The sequence below is a fragment of the Erythrolamprus reginae genome, chromosome 13 (genome assembly GCF_031021105.1).
Source record: "Erythrolamprus reginae isolate rEryReg1 chromosome 13, rEryReg1.hap1, whole genome shotgun sequence".
NCBI classification, from domain to species: Eukaryota; Metazoa; Chordata; class Lepidosauria; order Squamata; family Dipsadidae; genus Erythrolamprus; species Erythrolamprus reginae.
This window is the reverse complement of record NC_091962.1, coordinates 10,884,547-10,909,088: the sequence shown is the minus strand read 5'-3', so window position 1 is coordinate 10,909,088 and position 24,542 is coordinate 10,884,547. Positions and strand designations below refer to the sequence as shown.

Genomic DNA, 24,542 nt, shown 5'->3' with positions numbered 1-24,542 from the left:
GGTCGTTGTGTGGAGGAAGGATGCTTTACCTGGGAGGCTGCCTGGATGTGTTTGGAAGCCAGGAGCAGCTGGGGCAGGCCGCTACCGAGGCCCAACCGCTGGAAATACCAGACCAGGTTCCAGTAGATGATGGGATGGTTGTCCACCAGATCGGGCTGAGATAAGACGACGGCTCCCTCGTTCTCCAGCAGGGTCTCCAGTTCCTTACGCAGGACTAGGGGGTTGAGGTAGGCGAAGGCTAGCTGTTCCAACTGGGCAGCAGGGGCCTGAGGCAGCTGGGAGAAAAAGGAGGGGGTTCTCATTCCCAGCCAATCCCCAGGAACATGGGACTTGTAGTCTCAGACTCTGGAAAGGAGGATCCGCTTACGTTGCATTTTAATTCTTAATTATTATTATTATTATTATTATTTTCATAATGCTCATTTAATTGACGCCGCTCGTGGGGCCAGGAACTCCCATTGCCGCAGATCAATAAAACACCGAAGTTCAAGGCATCCCGGTTGACAAGGGGCCACAATCTGAGGTCAGTTGGGGGAAAGATCAGAAGCAGCGTGAGAAAATATGATTTGACTGAAAGAGGAGTTGATGCTTGGAACAAACTTCCAGCAGACGTGGTTGGTAAATCCGCAGCAATTGAATTTAATTTGAGATAAACATAGATCCATCCTAAGATAAAATACGGGAAATAGTATAAGGGCAGACTAGATGGACCAGGAGGTCTTTTTTTCTGCCGTCAATCTTCTATGTTTCTATGGCGGAGGGTCATTTAGGACAGTGTTTCCCAACCTTGGCAACTTGAAGATATTTGGACTTCAACTCCCAGAATTCCCCAGCCAGTGAATGCTGGCTGGGGAATTCTGGGAAGTTGAAGTCCAGATATCTTCAAGTTGCCAAGGTTGGGGAACACTGGTTTAGGACATAGAAACATAGAACACTGACGGCAGAAAAAGACCTCCTGGTCCATCTAGTCTGCCCTTATACTATTTCCCGTATTTTATCTTAGGATGGATCTATGTTTATCCCAAATTAAATTCAATTACTGCGGATTTACCAACCACGTCTGCTGGAAGTTTGTTCCAAGCATCTACTCCTCTTTCAGTCAAATAATATTTTCTCATGCTGCTTCTGATCTTTCACCCAACTTGACCTCAGATTGTGCCCCCTTGTTCCTGTGTTCACTTTCCTATTAAAAACACTTCCCCTCCTAAACCTTATTTAACATTTAAATGTTTTGATCGTGTCCCCCCTTCCCTCCTGTCCTCCAGACTATACGGATTGAGTTCATTAAGTCTTTCCTGATCAGTTTTAGGCTTAAGACCTTCCACCATTTTTGTAGCCCGTCTTTGGACCCGTTCAATTTTGTCCATATCTTTTTGTAGGTGAGGTCTCCAGAACTGGACACAGTATTATTCCAAATGGGATCTCACCAGCGCTCTATACAGCGGGATCAGAGGACCTCCTGTGACTTCCTACAGGCTTCCCCATGGCTTTGGCTTGTGGGAAGCCGGCAGGGAAGTTTGCAAAGAGTCACATAACTGTAAGATGTCACAATGGGCTTTTAAGTAAAAAGTTTGGCTGCAGCTACCCTTCATTCGGCGCCGTCATAAGTTAAATGCGTTTCTACTTCTATCCTATTCTGCATCCCCTGCTTTTCTCATCTCCCCTTTGAAAATAACACCCACCCAGGCTACAAACTCGCTGCATGCGCTGGGGAAGAGAAAACCCCTGCCTGAGGACTAGAAACTTAATCCTCAAAAGAAAGGTCAAGTCAGGCGCCTACTTACTTACTTACTTACTTACTTACTTACTTACTTACTTACTTACTTATTTATTGGATTTATATGCCGCCCCTCTCTGTAGACTCGGGGCGGCTAACAACAATAATAAAAAACAGCATGTAAATCCAATACTAAAACAACTAAAAAACCCTTATTGTAAAACTAATCATACATACAAACAAACATACCATGCATAAATTGTAAAGGCCCGGGGTGAAAGGAATATCTCAATTCCCCCATGCCTGACGGCAGAGGTGGGTTTTAAGGAGCTTACGAAATGCGAGGAGGGTGGGGGCAATTCTAATCTCCGGGGGGAGTTGGTTCCAGAGGGCCGGGGCCACCACAGAGAAGGCTCTTCCCCTGGGCCCCGCCAAACGAAATTGTTTAGTTGACGGGACCTGGAGAAGGCCCACTCTACTTTTAAGAAACCATGCTGATTTACAACAAATTTGCTACCCTTCCTTTAGAAATGAGCCATCTGCCTTTGCCTATCCCAACTCTGTTGGTTCCGAGGGAGGAAGGACGTACAAGTTCATACCGGAGATTCGCTGAAACCGTTGCACAGGGAACCGTTTCTGGACTTCCGCCGCAGGTCCGGTTCTGCCTCGTCCAGCAGGAGACACTGGGACCGATCGCTGAGCACCGGGCCCTGTCCGCCTGGCAGGGGGGCTTCACCATCCCGGGGCCAATCCGAGGACACCGAACTCGTGTCCGAAACATCAACGTTGCTAAAAAGAGAATGAATCGCCTTTGAACAGGGTGCAGCTGACTCAAGCAAGCGAGCCAAGTTACAAGGAGGGTAAAACATAATTTCCCGCACGCATTATGTCTAACTTTTTAGCTTGGTCAATGTATTAACCAGTTTTCTAATTCATAATAATCATGATAATCATGATAATCATGATAATCATGATAATCATGATAATCATGATAATCATAATAATCATAATAATCATAATAATCATAATAATCATAATAATCATAATAATCATAATAATCATAATAATCATAATAATCATAATAATCATAATAATCATAATAATCGTAATAACAATGTGAAGCAAACTAAGGACCAGTACAGAAAAACTGTAACTCAATGCCATATGGACAGTTTTCCCCAAGAGCATTATTTTACATTTGGAAACATTGAACTGCAGTTTCCATTGCTTTGGTCACTTATCTAGTAAAGCTAAATCATTTGCCATGCTACAGACGCCTCCAGGAATATCAACCCTACTGCACACTTTAGAGTCATCGGCAAATAGGCAAACCTTCCCTACCAAACCTTCCTCTATGTCACTCACAAACATAATGGCACAGAACAGGGATTGGGCAGCTAATAATAATAATAATAATAATAATAATAATAATAATAATAACAACAACAACAACAACAACAACATTAGTATGCCGCCCCTCTCTGAAGACTTGAGGCATCTCACAACAACATAAACAGTGTACAAATCCAATTTTTAAAAATACAATTTAAAACCCTTATATTAAAATAATCACACAATCCAATCAAACCATACACCAACCTTGACAATTGGGGTGTGTGTTAATTTCCCCATGCCTGGCGGAAGAGATGAGTTTTTAATGACTTGCGAAAGGCGAGGAGGCTGGGGGCAGTCCTAATTTCTGTGGGGAGTTGGTTCCAGAGGGCCGGGGCTGCTACAGAGAAGGCTCTTCCCTTGGGTCCCACCAGACGACATTGTTTAGTCGACGGGACCCGGAGAAGATCCACTCTGTGGGACTAACTGGTCGCTGGGATTCGTGCGGCAGAAGGCGGTCTCGGAGGTATTCTGGTCCAATGCCATGTAGGGCTTTATAGGTCATAACCAAAACTTTGAATTGTGTCCGGAAATTGATTGGCAGCCAGTGCAAGCCGTGGAGTGTTGGTGAGACATGGGCATATCTGGGGAAGCCCATGATTGCTCTCGCGGCCGCATTCTGCACGATCTGGAGTTTCCGAACACTCTTCAAAGGTAGCCCCATGTAGAGAGCATTGCAGTAGTCGAGCCTCAAGATGATGAGGGCATGAGTGACTGTGAGCAGTGACTCCCGGTCCAGATAGGGCCACAACTGGTGCACCAGGCGAATCTGGGCAAATGTCCCCCTCGCCACAGCTGAAAGATGGTTCTCTAATGTGAGCTGTGGATCGAGGAGGACGCCCAAGTTGCGGATCCTCTCTGAGGGGGTCAATGATTCCCCCCCACTGGGTGATGGACGGACAGATGGAATTGTCCTTGGGAGGCAGAACCCACAACCACTCCGTCTTGTCCGGGTTGAGTTTGAGCCTGTTGACCCCAACAGCCTCCTGGCACATCACTTTGACTGCTTTACTGACTGGACATGGGGTCTTGGTCAAAGCATTAACCCGTTTTCTAATTCTTCGTACCTAATTCTTCATAACACAAGCCTGAATGGTTATACACACACATACACACAGGTACAAAACCTAACAACCCATCACATCTCTAAGCGAGATGATGAGATGGTCCATTGGCACGGGGGCAGTCACGAAACAGTCGGGATTAAGATCAGAATGCCAGCAGTTCAGAAAAGAAGGCATAATCGGTGCTCAGACCTGAGGGAAACCGTCTGGAAATCGTGGATCTCAATGCTGAGGAAGGGCACGAAGGAACGTCCACAAAAGGGGCAAGTGGTATTCAGGTTGGAGTCGTCTGAACTCCACCCGGCCATCACCTCTTCGTCGTAGACCAGCGCGTTGCAAGTCTGGCATCGTGAACAGCTGGAAAGCAACACCTGAAAGGACAGGGTAATCGTTCCGTGAGGGGAAAAGTACGAGGGGACGAGAAAAGGGGATGAGGAAACGATGAGGAGACGAGAAAAGGGGACGAGAAAAGGATGAGGAGACGAGAAAAGGGGACGAGAAAACGACGAGGGGACGAGAAAAGGATGAGGGGACGAGAAAAGGGGACGAGAGGATGAGAAAAGGACGAGGGGATGAGAAAAGGGGACGAGAAAAGGACGAGGGGACGAGAAAAGGACAAGGGGACGAGAAAAGGGGACGAGGGGACGAGAAAACGGGACGAGGGGACGAGAAAACGGGACGAGAAAAGGACAAGGGGACGAGAAAAGGGGACGAGGGGATGAGAAAAGGGGACGAGAAAACGACAAGGGGATGAGAAAAGGGGACGAGGGGACGAGAAAAGGGGACGAGAAAACAACAAGGGGACGAGAAAAGGGGACGAGGGGATGAGAAAAGGGGACGAGAAAACAACAAGGGGAAGAGAAAAGGGGATGAGAAAATGACAAGGGGACGAGAAAAGGGGACGGGGGGACGAGAAAAGGGGACAAGAAAAGGGGACGAGGGGACGAGAAAAGAGGACAAGGGGACGAGAAAAGGGGACGAGCGGACGAGAAAAGGGGATGAGAAAATGATGAGGGGACAAGAAAACGACGAGAGGACGAGAAAAGGGGACGAGAAAACGATAAGAGATCGAGAAAACGACGAGGGGACGAGAAAAGGATATGGACCATGGCAGATCGAGTGGGAAAGATACCTCAACCGCCGGAGGATCCGACAACCGATCGCTGGATTTCCGGAGGTTGAAACTACACACGGACGTATCTGAGAGATCGTATTCGCTACCCAGAGAAGCCGAACTCTGTGGGTAGGAAAGAGCGGGTTACGTCGAGAAAAAAGGATCACGACAAAGAATTGGAAAGATTCGTTAACCTGCACAGGAATACTGACCTCCGAGGCTGTGGATCTCGGACGCTCCGGGGGGTGCAGCAAGTGTCCCTCCAGCGGACTCTGGCGAGAGGGGTGTTCTCGGTGCTCAGATCCGCCGCGCCCGTGGGACACCTCCCCGCCAGAACCGTGCTTCAGGGACGGCCGCTTGATGGGGGACAGAAACTGCTGAAGTTTGGCGGTAAGACTGCGGCGCGGAGTGCTCCCCAGGCGACGGTTTTCAGCCGCCTGGCCTGATCCCAGAGTAGCTCCCTCTTGTTGTCCAGTCTCCACACTGCTCAGAGTTAACCTGTCGCTCTCGTCCGTCAAGAAACTGCTGATGTCCGAAAGACTGCTGCCCTCTGAGCTTCCGGGCCCGTCCCGTGCGCCGCGCAGCCAGGGAGGAAGCGTCGATAGCGTACTATCGCTTTCTGTTTTGGGGCTGCCCAACAATTTCCCTGCTGCAAGGAAGGTTTGAAAATTTGAAACCTGATTTTCTCACACCTCTTGTTTAACGAAATCCCCCTCCTCTTGAATTCAGACTCACCTGGGATTGCGCCCGGTGGCATGTCCTGCTTGGGAAAGTTCAGGCTGCCACTCTTTGCGAGTGAAGCGGGTTGTAGATTTTCTCGTAAGCTGCTCCCAGACCAGGTCGTCTGCCTCTGAAGACCAGTGCGGGGCTGATATTTGGGGGGTTTGGCCTCTCTGCTGTCTGCCAGGGGAAAAAAAAAACAGAAGAAGCCCACCTTCCCTTTAAGAGCTGCATCTCCACCCCATGTCCAGTCAACAAAGCAGTGGAAGTGATGTGCCGGTGCATGGAGGCTGTTGGGGCCTGGATGGGTGTCAACAAACTCAGACTCAACCCAGACAAGACAGAGTGGCTGTGGGTCTTGCCTCCCAAGGACAATTCCATCTGTCCCTCCATTACCCTGGGGGGGAATCACTAACCCCCTCAGAGAGGGTTCGCAACTTGGGCGTCTTCCTTGATCCACAGCTGACATTGGAACATCATCTTTCGGCTGTGGCGAGGAGGGCGTTTGCCCAGGTTCGCCGGGTGCACCAGTTGCGGCTCTATTTGGACAGGGAGTCACTGCTCACAGTCGCTCACGCCCTCATCATCTCAAGGTTCGATTACTGCAACGCTCTCTACATGGGGCTACCTCTGAAAAGTGTTCGGAAACTTCAGATCGTGCAGAACGCATCCGCGAGAGCCATCGTGGGGCTTCCAAGATTCGCCCACGTTTCTTCATCACTCCGTGGCTTGCATTGGCTGCCGATCAGTTTCCGGTCACAATTCAAAATGTTGGTCATGACCTTTAAAGCCCTACATGGCAATGGACCAGATTACCTCTGGAACCGCCTGCTACCGCACGAATCCCAGCGACCGATAAGGTCCCACAGAGTTGGCCTTCTCCGGGTCCCGGCGACTAAACAATGTCGTTTGGCGGGCCCCAGGGGAAGAGCCTTCTCTGTGGCGGTCCCGGCCCTCTGGAATCAACTCCCCCCGGAGATTAGAACTGCCCCCACCCTCCCTGTCTTTCGTAAACTACTCAAGACTCATTTATATCGCCAGGCATGGGGGAGTTGAGATAGCTCTTCCCCCTAGGCCATTACAAGTTATGCATGGTATGTTTGTGTGTATGTTTGGTTTTATAATAGGGTTTTTTAGTTGTTTTTATTATTGGATTGTACATGTTGTGTTTATTTTATTTATTTATTTATTTATTACTTAGATTTGTATGCCGCCCCTCTCCGAAGACTCGGGGCGGCTATTATTGTTGTTGTTAGCCGCCCCGAGTCTGCGGAGAGGGGCGGCATACAAATCCAATTAATAATAATAATAATAATAATAATAATAATAATAATAATTATTATTATTATTATTATTATTATTATTATTATTATTATTATTATCATGTTTATCTGTGCTGCTGTTAGTTACTGTAATTAGATAAGAGACAACACAGCCCTCGGCTGCATAATGGGTGGAAAAGGAATTTCTCAGGCTGTGAAAGAGATAGTGGAAAATTTATATTTTTAGACCTGCAATCATCTGGTAAACTAAGCTTACAATAAAGTAGAATTATCTACGTAGTAAATTGCCTTGGAAGATGCTGTAGAGGTGCTACCTCAGGGAATGCCGTATTTTCCAGAGAATAACACAGACCTTATTTTGGGGGGGGAGAAAAATAGGGAAAAGAATCTCCTTACCAGATATTTGTCTGGCTAGCATCCTTAGTCTGGTCAGTTTCAGCACCTTATTTTATCCCCTGGTTAGGGCTTTAAAAAAACTTATTTGGAGACAGTAACAATGAAAGAGCTTGCAAGCCAGTAAGAGCTGGGAACATCATTAGCACCTGGTTAGGGCTGGAAAGAAACTTACTCAGAGCAAGTTAGAGCAATGAAAAAAACCCTGCAAAGACTTAGGGCTTGGAAAACATTCTTTGCACAGAGTAACAATGAAAGGATCTGCAAGATAAGAGCTGGGAAGATACAATCCTCCCCAAAAACTAAGGTGCGTCTTATGCTCCGAAAAATACCGTAAATTGAGCCTTACCTGCTAGAGCGCTGAGACTTTGCGATTCGGCCTCCTGCTGCCGTTGACGCTGGCGCAGCGGCTGCCGGAACTGGGCGGCGCCTAGGACGACATTCCGAAGTTTGGCCCAGCGAAGACGGCCACCTTGGCTACTGGACGGCCACTTGCATTCCAAAATGGCCTAAGAGGATGGTGGGAAACCCGGGTTTAATTTGTAGCATCGCACCGGTGCAGAAAACTCGGGGAAATTAACAGGAGGATGGGGGGCCGGAAGTACCTTGTTGTAATAGCCGTAGGTAATGGTGTTGGGGACGATTCCCGCCCGTTTCATTTCCAGCATAACCTGGACGGAAAGTATCGGTTCCCCGTACTGGCCACAGAGTTGCATCAGGATACGGTAGCATACCTTCGAACGAGGAAGGGAGAAAACGGTGGGTGCCAATTTCCCCCTCTTTAAATTAAGCCCAGAGGGAATTCCTAACTAAGGCCCAGGCGTGACCTCATCTGGGGTGGCCACCTATGTTATCTGCACCCAGTGAAGGGCTGCAAAAAATTTTACTACCACACTGTGGCTTATTTTGTGGGTGTGGCTTGCCGGCCATGTGACCAGGTGGGAGTGGCTTAATGATCATGTGACAGGGGGTGGTTTAAAGGTCATGTGATTGGCTTAAAGGCAGCCAACTTCATGTGACTCATGTCCAGGGTTAGGGCTGCGGCAGCCGGAAACAGAGCTCGGTCGCTGCTTTTTGCTGGCAAAGCGCTACGGCCGCCCCAGGCACTCCCAACACTAGTGATGTTGAAGTGGCCACGCCCACCCTGGCCACGCCCACCCCAGCCCCCCTGAAGCCAAACACAACCGTCATGCGGCCCTCAATGGAGATTAAATGTTGGAAGTTGGAAAATTAAATTAGTTAAACAAATTAGTTAAACAATTCTATGACAAATACAGTGGCACCTCTACTTACGAACTCAATTCGTTCCGTGACCAGGTTCTTAAGTGGAAAAGTTTGTAAGAAGAAGCAATTTTTCCCATAGGAATCAAAGTAAAAGCAAATAAGGCATGCGATTGGGGAAACCACAGGGAGGGTGGAGGCCCTGTTTCCTCCCAGGAGATTCCTAGAGAGGCCCCACGGAAGCTTCTCCCTGCCTTTTCTGGCCCTGTTTTCTCCCAGGAGATTCCTAGAGACCCCACGGAGGCTTCTCCCCGCCTTTTCTGGCCCTGTTTCCTTCCAGGAGATTCCTAGAGAGGCCCCACAGAGGCTTCTCCCCGCCTTTTCCGGCCCTGTTTCCTTCCAGGAGATTCCTAGAGAGGCCCCCTGGAGGCTTCTCTCCGCCTTTTCCGGTTACAGTTTCGGAGGTTTGTAAGTGGAAAATGGTTCTTGCAAAGAGGCAAAAAAATCTTGAACACCCGGTTGTTATCTAGAAAAGTTCGTAAGTAGAGGTGTTCTTAGGTAGAGGTGCCACTGTAACCCAGATAAGCCCAAGGGTCCCCCTGGGGGATGGAGGGGTGGTTAAACTGGTTAACCTCTTGTGATCTTCCTCTCTCTCCACTGCAGGATTTTTTTTTCCTGAGGGGAGGCCGCCTGTCAAGCCAGTGTAGAAGTTGCTGATAAATCAACAGCTATCTGTAGAAGGCCTGATGTTTAGGGGTACTTGGGAGGGGTGGATTTTCATGAGGGGGCAGATGCAGAAGAAGGGGGTTCCTACCTCATCTGGTAGGACAACCTCTTTGGTCTCCATCTGTTTCAGGACTTCGTATGCGACATGCAGGGCCTGTACCTTCACAGTGGCCATTCGGACGTAGCCGGGCAGGGTGATAAACCAGAGCGCATAGCAGTGACCAAGCAGGCATTTAGCCCACATATCCGGCACGGAAGAATATTTCTGCGCGACTTTTTGGGCAACCTTAATTTCCTAAAAAAAAAGGTGTTTTAATGTCAGTGATTTTAAAAACAGTGATTGTCCTAGAATACAGCTCATCTGTTTGGAACCCATACCACATTTCGGACATTAACACCCCAAAATGTCCAAAGATACTTCACCAGAAGAGCCCTTCACTCCTCTACCCAAAACAGAATTCCCTATGAAACTAGACTTACAATCCTGGGTCTTGAAAGCTTAGAACTACGACGCCTTAAACATGATCTAAGTATTGCCCACAAGATCATATGCTGCAATGTCCTACCTGTCACCGAGTACTTCAGCTTCAACCACAACAACACAAGAGCACACAACAGATTCAAACTTGACTGTAAAAAATACGACTTTAGTAATCGAGTTGTTGAAGCGTGGAACTCATTACCGGACTCTGTAGTGTCATCCCCTAACCCCCAACACTTTACCCTTAAGACTATCCACGGTTGACCTCTCCAGATTCCTAAGAGGTCAGTAAGGGGCGTGCATAAGCGCACTAGAGTGCCTTCCGTCCCCTGTCCTATAGTCTCTCCTTTATCTCGTATTTCTTCTCTACTATATCCTCTATAACCTTCATTGTGTATTATTGTGTATTGGACAAAATAAATAAATAAAAAATAAATAAAAAACGGTGATAAAAATCGACGGTAATAAAAATTGATCTTGGCTGAAATAGCCAAGCAGATTTAAAGCAGAAATATTCTTATAAGGCATAATACTGAACCACAAAAATACAATGCGTGTGTATGTACATACATACATAAATATGTATGTATATATCTATATGAGCAGCATTATATAAAATCAACTGTCTTCAATGGGGTTTTAAGACTCTGACGACATTAGTAGCGGACTAACGAAAGCTTAGTTTATTTTAGTAGTCTTTAATAAATTTTAAACGTTCTAGAGTTTGCAATGGCTGTTGCGTCTTCATTTATAAATACACCTGGAACTCGCATTTTTAGGAAAATACCTGATGTACACACATACATATATGTGTGTGTGTATGTATATGTGTATATATATGTATGTATGTATATATCACATGTTTTTGCTGAATTTTTAAAATTATATATATATGTGTATGTTTAATATGACGTCTTAACAGCAGTGAGCATTGAATTTGTAAAGTATTGGAAAAATAAGGAAATTCCTACAGATGAAAATGTAATTTAAAAAAAAATAGAATGTGCAAAAATGGATTGTTGTTTCTCCTTCTCCTTTCTCCTCCTTCCTTTTTTCCTTCCCTTCTCTTCCTCCTTCTTCCTTCCCTTCTCTTCCTCCTCGTATTATTAATAATTTATTTATAATAATTTATTAGATTTGTATGCCGCCCCTCTCCAAGGACTCAGAGCGTCTCAATTATTATTATTGTTGTTGTTGTTGTTTTGTTGTTTTATTTTTTGTTGTTGTGTTGTTGTTGTTGTTAACCCAGACAATATACTGTTAATTAACCATTGTATAAATGTATAAATAAAGATGTTTTTTTTAAAAAAATAAATAGACCTCAGCTGGAACTGGAGGAGTTCAGCAGGGCTTGGACAGGAGACCACCAAGAAATCCCAAGACAGGAAATTGGATTGCCCAATTTAAGAGAGACCTGGCCATATTTACCTGCTGGGTCCGGCGAGGGGCGGGGCTGCTGGGGGCGCTGGTCCGGGCTTGGCACAGGGAGGGCATGAGTTGGTCCTGAGGCCGCTGAAAAAGCTTGGTTTGGAGCATGGGGAAGCCATCGTATCTTTAAAAAACAAAAAAACAACCATCATGGAGACCCCAAACTGAATGTGTCGTTCTGGGTAGCAGGAGCGATGAAACGAGATTCATTTTAAGCCTGACGGCATTTAAGAGTAATGAGGTTTTGCCTTCTTTTGACACTTCAATAATAAATAAAAGTTTTGATATTAATAAAAGTGTTTTGGAGTGAGCGGCATATAAATACAATAAATAAATAAAGGTAATAATAATAATAATAATAATAATAATAATAATAATAATAATAATAATAATAATAATAATAATAGGATTTACACAGGTATCCAACTGGAGTGTCGGGAAGAAGTCAAAAAAGCACCTCCAACTTTTCACTCAAAACATTCACAGAGATTCAATGGATCTTTGTTTTGGATGTATTCAGTGGCTGGGATTCTGAATGCAGGGAGTCCTCGACTTATGGCCACAATGGGAGGAGAAACTTGGTTTCCTGTCCTCGACTTAAAAAATGGAGCCCAAACCTGAGCAGGGGGTCGGACTAGAAGACCTCCAAGGTCCCTTCCAGCTAAACTAAACTACAGTAAACTAAAGTTAACTGAACTAAAGTAAACTAAAGCTAAACTATTCTACTCTATTATTTTCTTTTCTCTGTTCTATTTTTATCCTATTGTTCATTCCAATATCTAATTTAATCTATTTTCTATTCTATTTTCTTTTTTTCTCAATTTTTTAAAATTATTTTATATCGACAAACATACAAACAACATTAAACATTTATACTTATCTATTATGCATAATAATTAATATTTAACCATTCTGGTTTTTTTTACATTATATTTTCTTAATACTAATTCCTTCCTTCCTCTGTTCTATTTTCTATTCCATTCAATTCTCCATTCCATTCCACTTCCTGTTCTGTTCAATATCTATACCTATATATCTACTGCATCTTATAGGAGTGGTGGCTCTTCTGTCCCAAGGACCTCAACTCCCACACCTCCTCCTCCTCCTCTGATTCGGCTGCTGGAGAGCTTCGAATGGTCACTAAACAAACCGTTGGTCTACCTGTATCATCTCAGTTTGAAGGCCACTAGTTCCGGGACACTCACTTGTAACATGGCGGTAGCTCCAAGCCGTTGGGGCCGGTGGGTTCTTCGGGGGGCATGATAAAAACGGTGTGTTCACTGCCCTGGGTGTCGTCCAGTTCGATCAAAGGAGCTTCATCTGGTTTCTCTAAATCCACCTGCACCTGAAATCAAAGGAGGAGGAAGAGGAGGAGAAGAAGGAGGAGAAGGAGGAGAAGGAAGAGAAGGAAGAGAAGGAGAAGAAGGAGAAGGAGAAGGAGAAGAAGAAGAAGAGAAAGGAGAAGGAGAAGGAGAAGAAGAAGAAGAGAAAGGAGAAGGAGAAGGAGAAGAAGAAGAGAAAGAAGAGGAAGAAGAAGAAGAAGAGAAAGGAGAAGGAGAAGGAGAAGAAGAAGAAGAAGAAGAGAAAGGAGAAGGAGAAGGAGAAGAAGAAGAGAAAGAAGAGGAAGAAGAAGAAGAAGAAGAAGAGAAAGGAGAAGGAGATGAAGGAGATGAAGAAGATGAAGAAGAAGAAGAAGAAGAAGAAGAAGAAGAAGAAGAAGAAGAAGAAGAAGAAGAAGAAGAAGAAGGAGAAATTTAAGCAAACCGTTCCGTGAAAGAAACATCTCAAGATCTTCGTCTGCTCATGTTAAGATGGAGAGCTGGGCCTTGCAGAGGTAAGAAACTCAGTGCTTGGCGTTGGAAAAAAAATTCCCAAGCTAGCGGATTTATGGGAGGATCCTTCAAAGCAGGAAACGCTCAAAATTTAACTTCTACAGGCAGTCCTCGACTTACAAGTTTGTTTAAGCGGCTGTTCTGAGTTACGACGGCACTGAATAACAGTCGCACTTGCGACCAGGGCAGCAATTCCGCAGCCGCGTGATCAAAATTTGGACACTTGGCAAGTGATTCGTATTTGTGACGGTTACAGCTGTCCCCGGTGGGGGGGGGGAGTCACTAATCCTCTTTTTGTGACCTTCCAACGAGCCGAGCCAATAGGAAAGGCAGATTCACTGAACAACTTTGTTATTAATTTAACAGTGGCAACGATTTCCTGAACGACCCTAGCTATAAAGGCGATAAAACGCATTTTGAGAAATGTCTCACTTAGCGATGGAAATTTTGGGGCTCCATTGTTGAGAACTAGCTACCATTGCTTTTCCTTTCTTTTTAGTTGCAACCGATAGGTTCTTTACTAGCCCTTGCAACGGAGGCTCAAGTTTTTAAGGACAGGGTAAGAACAATTTTGTGGTTAAACGTCACCTCTCATCTCTTTTTTCTCCGGGGTGCATCCAAGTTCAAACCTCGTCACGGCTAGATTCAGCTAGCCATTAAAAATAAAACCCAACGCGATTGTACCTTGTCGACGCAGGAATCGAAAAACTCCAGGCAAGCATGGCGGTCGCTGACGAAAGAGCATTCTTCGATGAACTGCGTGAAGAGCTGCGTGCGTAAAAGCTGCCCGTAGAATTTGTGGTAGGCCCGATCGCGGGACTTCAGGAAGCCTGTGAGGGTTGGAGCGAACGAGCGTTTTACATTCACGATGGTTCTCGCAATTGTTCTCGCCCCGAATTCACCCGGGAGCAACGGCAGCAGAGGAAAAAGAGCAGGGAGGGAGGAGGAAAACGAGTACAAAAAAACTTCTCGGACCGGATCAGAAAGCACAACTTCTCTCGACATCACTTACAACGTGGATTCCTAACTAAGAGGGCTTCCTCTCCCTTAACCTGGTTCCCTTCCTTGATTTCTTGAGTCACCGGTTTACCAAAGCCTTTTCCGCGAGGAACAAGCTTGGGTGGATTTCTTTGAGGGCCGGATCAGCCTAGTAGTTGTCCTCCGTGGGCCGGCCGGGGATAAGGGGGAAGGAAGTCTTCGGAGAGGGGCGGCACACAAATCTAATAAATTATCATTATCATTATCATTATCGTTATCGTTATCGTTACCGTTATCATTATCATTGAGACAGCGAAGGGTTGCCGTCACCAGCACCTACTGGTACGCTTCCCAGGGTCATCGTGGGCGTGTACGCCCCCACCATGAATTTGCACTTCTGCGCATGCACCCGAAGCAAAATCTCACACAATTTCGTTGATTTTCGGCAATATTTTTGCTTCTGCGCATACACAGAAGCGAAAAATTGGCGAAAATCGTCGAAATCACGTGGGATTTTACTTCGGGCGCATGCATGCACAGAAGCAAAATCTCACACAGCCACATGTCAGGGGTGTGGAGATACGCAAGCATCTCTATTTTTTCTAACAGATCGCCGGTTCCATCTGTATCAGGTGCAGCCCATCACTGGAAGGAGATAGGACAGGTTGCCTCCTGCAGCACTTTGTTGGCCAAAATGGAGAGCGGGTTGCACGGGGCGTTTTTGGCCTGGATTGGCTACTGTAGTATTTTGCTGGCCAAAACAGGACGTGTGACAGCTTCCTCTGTGCCCCATTTTGGCTGCCGGAGGCACCGTGGGCCTGTCCTTTGCTACTTCCAGGTTGGCCTCACGGGCTCCCTTTAAGCACCCTGCAGGCCAGATCCCCCTGCTCTAAGACATGTTTTATAAAGAAGGGTTTTTAAATTGTGTTTTTAAATATTGGATTTGTACATTGTTATTATTGTTGTGAGCTGCCCCGAGTTCTCGGAGAGGGGCAGCACCGGCATACAAATCTAATGTATTATTATCATTATCATTATTATTATTATTATTATTATTATTATTATTATTATTATTATTATTATGTCAGTACAACATAGCAAACGAGATCACTATGCTGGATTTCGTATTTCATCACCAGTCGGGCGCTTCCCAAGCACCTAGGACTACGTGATGTAGCGGCGAATTATGTTTGCCGATCCCAGTAAAGCGGCCTTTTGCAATTGACAGATGGAGATTTTGTCAATTCCGATGGTTTTCAAATGTCTGCTGAGATCCTTTGGCACTGCGCCCAGCGTGCCAAGGACCACTGGGACCACTTTCACTGGCTTATGCCAGAGTCGTTGCAGCTCGATTTTTAGATCTTCGTATTTCACTAATTTCTCTAGCTGCTTCTCCTCAATTCTGCTGTCTCCTGGGACTGCGATGTCGATGATCCATTATTATTATTATTATTATTATTATTATTATTATTATTATTATTATTATGTAAATCACCCCAAAATGACTTCAGCCCTACCCTGCAAGAAAAACAGACTGCTGGAATCTCGCGTTTTCTCCGAAGGAGCCTGGGTGATGGGCCGGAGGTAGCCACGATAGCCTTTGAGCAAACAAGCCATGAATCGTAGAAATGCCCCTCGGATGTCCAGTTCCAGCTGTTTCCGGCGTCCGTAGATGACGTCGTAGTCGGTCAGCAGAAATTCCAAAGATGCCTCCTCGACCGGGCGGTTGTACACTGCAGAGGAAGGACCAAAGTGATTGAGCACGTCGAAATTGGACATATTTACATTCTTGGATCCCAAGTTGGCCAATATCTCGCCCCTGTGACTTACTTTCATCCAGTTGTTGGTACTGGGAGTTTAAGGAGGCGAGCAGCACTTTACATGGCTTCCGTGGCAAAGCGCGCACCGACAACAGCTTCCGTTCTTCGCACCTGCGCACACAACAAAGCTGCCCCTACGATTAGTGCCTCCTGCTGGGGTCCCCGGGAATGCTAGTATCAACACCCACCCACCCGCTTTGCTCTCTTGCTCAGATATCAATCTCTTTTTGTAGGTGTCTCCAGAACTGAACACAGTATTATTCCAAATGTGGTCTCACCAGCACTCTATACAGCGGGATCACAATCTCCCTCTTCCTGCTTGTGATACCTCTAGCTATGCAGCCAAGCACTCTACTCCCTTTCCCTACTGGCTGACCGCACAGTTGAGACTGTCAGAAATCACTACCCCTAAATCCTTCTCTTCAGAAGTTGTTGCTAACACAGAACTGCTAATACAATACTCAGATGGAGGATTCTTTTTCCCCAAGTGCATTATTTTACATTTGGAAACATTCAACTGCAGTTTCCATTGCTTTGACCACTTGTCTAGTAAAGCTAAATCATTTGCCATATTACTTAACGATCATGGGTAAAAAAACGGTCGCAAAACAGGACGTGCCTCGCTGAGCCACCTAAAGGGGGCTGGCTGTTCACCCCTCCCGAGATTGCAGGATGCGGACACTCACTGGAAGATGGTGTTGGTGTCAAGGTCCACGCACATGACGTCGTGCGGGAGGTCGTAGAGGTCGAAGTAGCTGGAGTGGACCCCCACGATGAAGGGCACGGGGGCACACAGCACGTCGGCCAGGGTGAGCGGGCAAAGGGGGATGTACGGGCACTGCCAGCGCAGGGGGAAAATCATCTGCGGGAACAAACACAAGCGGCTTGTGTGTGTTGCGTTGGAAGCCCTATCTGGACGCCTACACAGCCATGTTTGAAACCTTTGAGTTCACCGAATATATATATATATTTAAAAGGCATCACTAAAACATAACAATAATGCGCATGTAAGTATGCCGCATTTTAAACCAGGGGTGTCCCAAGAAAGTTTTAAGACTGGTGGACTTCAATTCCCAGGATTCCTTAGGAAGCATGCTTTAAGATATTTGGACTTCAACTCCCAGAATCCCCCAGTCAACATGCTTCAAGATATTTGGACTTCCATTCCCAGAATCCCCCAGCCAGCATGTTCTAGTAGGAGTGGACTTCAACTCCCAGAATCCCCAGCCAACATGTTTTAAGATGGGTGGGCTTCCATTCCCAGAATCCCCCAGTCAATGTGCTTTAAGATGGGTGGGCTTCCCTTCCCAAAATCCCCCAGTCAAGGTGCTTTAAGATGGGTGGGCTTCCATTCCCAGAATCCCCCAGCGAGCATGCTTTACGTTGGGTGGACTTCAACTCCCAGAATCCCCCAGCCAGCATCCTTTAAGAGGGGTGGACTTCAACACCAAGGATACCTCAGCCAACATGATCAATTTTGCAATTTGGGGAGACTCATCTCATAGCCAAGGGACCCCCAAATTTCCCCCTGCATTCTTGAGGTTCCCAACCCGTCTTCTCCATCCCCAGCCTTCTGGCTTCAGGCCAACAGACACTAACCGAGACCAAAGCTTCTCCGATGCTGGTCAAGACGTCCGGCTGCAGCGAGTGGATGAGTAGTTTCTGTTCGGTCAAAACAGCCACCATCAGGGCCACGGCGTGTTCGGGCCCCAGGGTCTGCAGGAGGGTGAGGAAGCTGGCCCCACTGCGAAGGGAAGGGGGAAAATTTGAATTTTCCCGCCGGCAGAATTTGGAACGCGATTCCGGGTCGCCCCGTCTTGTCCTTACCTGAGAGGCAACGGGGACGATACAGGTTGGCACAGGAGCAGGTTGTCGTAGGGCGACATCTAAGGAGCGGGGGGGCGGAAGAGGGAGGGAGGATTTAAGATGGAGGAAATGATTGGCGACGCGACATCTCGCGCAAACCCGCGACTGCAAAATCCGTTTCTTCCTGCACGCCTTCCAATCTTCTTCCAATTGCCGATGAGGTGCAAAAAGCAGTTTCTTCGCAGCAAACCATTTTTACAGAAATAAACCCTGGAGGACTCCAGAAAATGGGGATTACCGCATCGCCGGCGGTCAATTGCGTAAGGCCTTGGAATATTATTAAATTAAATTAAAAACATTTGCTGAAAGGTTAAGAATAGAATGCCAGATCCAGTCTAAACCTACTGAACAAGGAACCAAAATAATATTATCGGCATTGACAAAAAATCACCGGTCAATTGCTTTATTCAGAATAGCTGACCTCCTGCAAGGGAGACCTTGGAATATTATTAAATTAAAAACATTTGCTGAAAGGTTAAGAATAGAATACAAGGTCCAGTCTAAACCAACTGAGCAAGGAACCAGAATAATATTATTGGCATTGACAAAAAACACCGGTCAGTTGCTTTATTCAAAATAGCTGACCTCCTGCAAGGGAGACCTTGGAATATTATTAAATTAAAAACATTTGCTGAAAGGTTAAGAATAGAATACAAGGTCCAGTCTAAACCAACTGAGCAAGGAACCAGAATAATATTATTGGCATTGACAAAAAACACCGGTCAGTTGCTTTATTCAAAATAGCTGACCTCCTGCAAGGGAGACCTTGGAATATTATTAAATTAAAAACATTTGCTGAAAGGTTAAGAATAGAATACAAGGTCCAGTCTAAACCAACTGAGCAAGGAACCAGAATAATATTATTGGCATTGACAAAAAACACCGGTCAGTTGCTTTATTCAGAATAGCTGACCTCCTGCAAGGGAGACCTTGGAATATTATTAAATTAAAAACATTTGCTGGAAGGTTAAGAATAGAATACAAGGTCCAGTCTAAACCAACTGAGCAAGGAACCAGAATAATATTACAGTATTGGCATTGACAAAAAAACACCAGTCAATTGCTTTATTCGGAATAGCTGACCTCCTGCAAGGGAGGCCTTTGAATATTATTAAATTAAAAACATTTGCTGAAAGGTTACGAATAGAATGCAAGATCCCTCTAAACCGACTGAGCAAAGAACCAGAATAATATTACTGGCATTGACAAAATACACCGGTCAATTGCAAAATGGCAGCTCAGCTGGGAACAGCTGACATCCTGCGCTGAAAACGTTTGTGTTATTATTTATTTATTGTATGCCACCCCGAGTCTTCAGAGAGGGGCGGCATACAAATCTCATAAATAATAATAATAATAATAATTATTATTATTATTATTATTATTATTATTATTATTATTTAATGCCATTAAATAAAAATGTTAGATAAAGGAAGAGATTGGAGAGGTGGCTTAAAGTACCACGTCCAGGCTAAAAACGTCTGGTTTGACCGTACAATCATCGGCAATAATCATTTGGACTCCACAAATGGTCCAGCAAAACAACAACAACAACCCCCAAGCCAATTTCTTTCTCCTTTTCCCCAAATTCAACTCCCCGTATGCCACTTAACGGACCGGGGTCCCGGGCTTCCACTCACCTGAACCAAGATCCGAGGCCTTTGCGGGGACGGGAAGGGGACGTTGCGCATGAAGTGGGAAATATGCCTAAGATGATAACAGAAAGGGAAGGAAAACAAGGACTCAAAATATACAAGCCTGTTTTGCAATCCCAGCTTGCACTTGTGAATGGATGTGATCGATGCAACACGGCGGGTGAGTGGCGGGTGTCCCGGGGATGTTTGGGCCACTGCGTGGAGCTGACAAGGGGGAGAGGTCTATCCCCCCAAAAATGTCGGTTTCTGCTGAATGGATTTGGGATGGAGCCTCCACAGCTAGGAGCAGCTTACCGGAGAATTATAATTATAATTATTATTAATTTTTAGATTTGTATGCCGCTCCTCTCCGTAGACTCGGGGCGGCTCACAATACAATAAAAACAATTCCTGACAAATCTAATAATTTACAATTTAAAATTTAAAATAGTTTAAAAAAACCCATTTTTAGACAGACATACCTACAAACATACCATACATAAATTATATAGGCCCGGGGGAGATGTCTCAGTTCCCCCATGCCTGACGACAAAGGTGGGTTTTAAGGAGTTTGCGAAAGGTAAGGAGGGTAGGGGCAATTCTAATTTCTGGGGGGAGCTGGTTCCAGAGAGTCGGGGCCGCCACAGAGAAGGCTCTTCCCCTGGGGCCCGCCAACCGACATTGTTTAGTTGACAGGACCTGGAGAAGGCCCACTCTGTGGGACCTAATCGGTCGCTGGGATTCCAGCAGCCGCAGCGCAAACGGGAAAAGCAAGGCCGGTTCTTTCCTCCCCCCCCCCCCCCCCGGTTTACTCAGGACCTTTCTCTGGCCTGCCCCCTTCCCCACTTACGCCTCGATGGGCAAGACGTGAGGTCCGGAGATGCTGTAACGGTAGATGAAGGTGAGGAATTTGCGAAAGACGTCGAAGAACGGCCAGTGGGACAAGACGCAGATGCTTTTCCGCGTCTGGATGGACTTGTTGGTGATGGGGCGGCGGTCCACCACGGTCAGGAGGTTGAGGCACAAGGACTGCCGGTCGGTGAGGCGTTCACGGGGGAAGGACTCGTAAAACTGCATGGCGGCCCCGTAAACCTGGAGTAAGAGAAGGGTCTTCGGGTTACTCCGGACGGCGGCTCGTCTCAAATGAATGACAGGAAGAGATAGGCTGGTCTTCCATTTTAAAAAATCCCCAAAAATATTCAGAGACAGAGGTCCCTCTACTTACGAACTTAATTCGTTCCGTGACCAAGTTCTTAAGTAGAAAGGTTTGTAAGAAGAAGCAATTTTTCCCATAGGAATCAATGTAAAAGCAAATAAGGCGTGCGATTGGGGAAACCACAGGGAGGGTGGAGGCCCTGTTTCCTCCCAGGAGATTCCTACAGAGGCCCCACGGAGGCTTCTCCCTGCCTTTTCCGGCCTTGTTTCCTCCCAGGAGATTCCTAGGGAGGCCCCACAGAGGTTTCTCCCCGCCTTTTCCGTCCCTGTTTCCTCCCAGGAGATTCCGAGAGAGGCCCCACGGAGGCTTCTCTCTGCATTTTCCAGCACCTAAGAAACTCGGGTTTTGCAAAACTCCGCCGCCCTCCGGAAAGGAGGAGGAGCTTCTTCTAAAGACGAGAAGCCCAGCTTGCGGGCAGCTAAGTTGATTTCTGGGGGGGGGGGGTTTGGGGGGGTGTGTGTTTCTTCTACGCCCACATTACCTTGTCCCCCGAAGCGCCGGTCAACACGAAGGTAGAGAAAACAGGGAGTTGGTACTTGGTGTCCTCAGGCCAGCTCTCAATGGTGGCTCCCATCGGAAGGCAGAAGACAGGCACCGATTCGGGGAGCGGGAAAACCTCGTTGTCTTCCTCCGGGAAGCGGCTGAGGAGACCTGGAGAGGGATTGAGGGAAGCCATCTTGGCTTAAAACACGCAAGTTTACAAGATGGAGGTGTTCAGACTTTAGCGGCTTTTTTTTCCTTTAAAGATGGTGATTTTAAAGCTAATGGATGGACTTCAACTCCCAGAATTCCCCAGCCAGCAGGCTCTAAGATGGCTGGACTTCAAATCACAGAATTCCTAGCCAGCAGGTTTTAAGATGGATGGACTTCAACTCCCAGAATTCCTTGTCCAGAATGCTTTAAGGTGGATGGACTTCAACTCCCAGAATTCCTTGTCCAGAATGCTTTAAGGTGGATGGACTTCAACTCCCAGAATTCCTCAGCCAGCGTGCTGAGCAAATACCATGGTTCTTGTTATTTATGTTTATTTTGAAGCTTAATAGTCATTTCCTGCCTCTTAAACCAACAGGATATATTCCATCATTGATAAGAAAGTAGTAATTTCTGGAAAGTTATAAACCGCGTGGGACTTTATTCAATCTTTATTCCGAAGCCATTTGGGTGCTTCTTATTTCTCTCAAATAATTAAAGGAAGGGGAAAAAATCATGAAAGAATGAAAGCAGTGAAAGCCTAATTTTTCCTCTTCACCTCTCCTTGCTCTCTGTGCTTTGGGGGATTGACTACTGCAACCCCAAGCTTTGATGGGCCTGCCCTTGGAGACTGTGCCTAGCAAATAAACCGCCCCAAACCAAGAAACCCTTACCTGCTTCGTAGACGAGGGTGTTTCCTTTAGCGAGCGCCTTCTTGTAGCAGATGTGAAGGGCTGGACCCCACTTTGAGGGGGAGAAGAGAGTAAAAAGGGGGAGTGAGTCCCAAAAGAGAAAGGTGAGACATGACAAATCAGTCCATCTGCCTTGTCCGGGAATGGACTCTCGCTGCTCCATAAAACAAATCATGGAGTTGCCCCCCTCCGCCCGTCTTGAGGGGTCAAGAGTTTCCAACACTGGGGGAACCCCTTCAGACAACCCCTTTTGGCTCCCGCGATGTAGTGGGCCATGCGCCGAGTGACCCTCGGGAACGGCCCCCTGAATACACCTGTACAAATACAGTGGTACCTCTACTTAACGAACTTTTCTAGATAAGAATCAGGTGCTCAAGATTTTTGGCCTCTTCTCAAGAACCATTTTCCACTTACAAACCCGAGCCTCAGAAACTATAACCAGAAAAGGCAGGGAGAAGGCTCCATGGGGCCTCTCTGGGAATCCCCTGAGAGGAAACAGGGCCAGAAAAGGCGGGGAGAAGCCTCTGTAGGGCCTCTCTAGGAATCCCCTGAAAGGAAACAGAGCCAGAAAAGACGGGGAGAAGCCTCTGTAGGGCCTCTCTAGGAATCCCCTGAAGAAACAGGGCCGGAAAAGGCAGGGAGAAGCCTCCATGGGGCCTCTCTCGGAATCCCCTGGGAGGAAACAGGGCTGGAAAAGGCGGGGAGAAGCCTCCGTGGGGCCTCTCTAGGAATCCCCTGGAAGGAAACAGGGCCGGAAGAGGTGGGGAGAAGCCTCCGTGTGGCCTCTCTAGGAATCTCTTGGGAGGAAACAGGGCCTGAAAAGGCGGGCAGAAGCCTCCGTGGGGCCTCTCTAGGAATCTCACACATTATTTGCTTTTACATTGATTCCTATGGGGAAAATTGCTTCTTCTTACAAACTTTTCTACTTAAGAACCTGGTCACGGAACGAATTAAGTTCGTAAGTAGAGGTGCCACCGTGATATGTTTCTCACCCGCCCTCAAACTCACCATCCCTGCGTTGAGGTTCCGGTCCACCCGGCAGAAAGTGTGGGGCGTGCTCTCCCCTTTGCTGGGCATGATAAGGCAGATGTCCGTGATCCCTAAGGCGATGTACGCCTGCCCCTCGCTGGCCCGTCGGTACGTCAGGAAGGTGTGCTGGTGTCCGGGCGCTCCCGAGGCCAGGTTCGCCGAGTGGCTGTAGGGCGTCGTGTCGATGATTTTGTAGCCCGCTTTGGGCTGGTCCTTTCCCCCATAGTGGACCCTAAAAAAACAAAAAGGAAAGAGATATGGGATAGGGCAGTGATGGCGAACCTTATTTTCCGCTCTCGCCAGGCTTCTGAGCCTTTCTAGGAACCCAAAATGGCCTGCCCTACCACTACCTTAGTTCCTCCGGAGGCCTGTTTCCCAACTTGAAGGATTTCTGGCATCTGGAGGGCCTTGGGGAAGGAGAAGGCCGTTTTCGACCTCCCCAGGCTCCTAGAATAAGCTCGGAAGGGAGAGCCACAAATGGCTCTATGAATGGGAATGAATGATTTTTTTAAAATGTTATTAGATTTTTAAAAGTTTTTTAGCGATATTAATTGGATTTTTGGTTATGCACATTGGTATATTGCTTGATATATTGTGAGCCGCCTCAAGTCCTTGGAGAGGAATGGCATACAAATCCAATAAATAAATAAAATAAATAATAATAATAATAATGATAATAATAATGATAATAATGATAATGGTAATAATAATAATAATAATAGCCTTAGGAAGCTTGGGAAGCGCTCGACTGATGATGAAATACGAAAACCAGCTTAGTGATCTCGTTTGCTGTGTTGTATAATAATAATAATAATAATAATAATAATAATAATAATAATAATAGAAACATAGAAACATAGAAGACTGACGGCAGAAAAAGACCTCATGGTCCATCTAGTCTGCCCTTATACTATTTCCTGTATTTTATCTTAGGGGGCATCTATTTATCCCAGGCATGTTTCAATTCAGCGACTGTGGATTGACCAACCACGTCTGCTGGAAGTTTGTTCCAAGGATCTACTACTCTTTCAGTAAAATAATATTTTCTCATGTTGCTTTTGATCTTTCCCCCAACTAACTTCAGATAATAATAATAATAATAATAAGACTCGGGGCGGCTCACAACAGCAATAAAACAGTACAGTACAAATCTAATGGTTAAAACTATAACTAAAAACCCACCATTTTAAAAAACAATCAATACTATACAATCACAACAACCACACATAACTCTTAATGGTCAGAG

The 24,542-nt window shown here is 46.3% G+C and overlaps 1 protein-coding gene across 4 annotated transcripts in view; it reads right to left on the bottom strand.

Moving 5' to 3' along the window:
• Positions 1–24,542, bottom strand: part of DENND4B (DENN domain containing 4B) — a 45,263-nt gene that overhangs the window by 7,792 nt on the left and 12,929 nt on the right. For 2 of the 4 annotated variants that reach the window (XM_070766778.1, XM_070766779.1), the window contains exons 3-24: positions 23,276–23,528; positions 22,250–22,319; positions 21,367–21,536; positions 20,520–20,761; positions 19,676–19,742; positions 17,997–18,055; positions 17,769–17,913; positions 16,856–17,031; positions 16,180–16,280; positions 15,867–16,082; positions 14,056–14,201; positions 12,745–12,884; positions 11,540–11,663; positions 9,719–9,925; positions 8,289–8,417; positions 8,033–8,192; positions 6,023–6,187; positions 5,500–5,936; positions 5,306–5,410; positions 4,366–4,544; positions 2,317–2,506; positions 30–275 (exon numbers count right to left, since the gene is read on the bottom strand). In XM_070766778.1, coding sequence (XP_070622879.1) covers positions 30–275; positions 2,317–2,506; positions 4,366–4,544; positions 5,306–5,410; positions 5,500–5,936; positions 6,023–6,187; positions 8,033–8,192; positions 8,289–8,417; positions 9,719–9,925; positions 11,540–11,663; positions 12,745–12,884; positions 14,056–14,201; positions 15,867–16,082; positions 16,180–16,280; positions 16,856–17,031; positions 17,769–17,913; positions 17,997–18,055; positions 19,676–19,742; positions 20,520–20,761; positions 21,367–21,536; positions 22,250–22,319; positions 23,276–23,528 — 3,727 coding nt within the window. The remainder of the gene's footprint in view (positions 1–29; positions 276–2,316; positions 2,507–4,365; positions 4,545–5,305; positions 5,411–5,499; positions 5,937–6,022; positions 6,188–8,032; positions 8,193–8,288; positions 8,418–9,718; positions 9,926–11,539; positions 11,664–12,744; positions 12,885–14,055; positions 14,202–15,866; positions 16,083–16,179; positions 16,281–16,855; positions 17,032–17,768; positions 17,914–17,996; positions 18,056–19,675; positions 19,743–20,519; positions 20,762–21,366; positions 21,537–22,249; positions 22,320–23,275; positions 23,529–24,542) is intronic. The other 2 variants (XM_070766780.1, XM_070766781.1) reach the window with 2 other exon arrangements.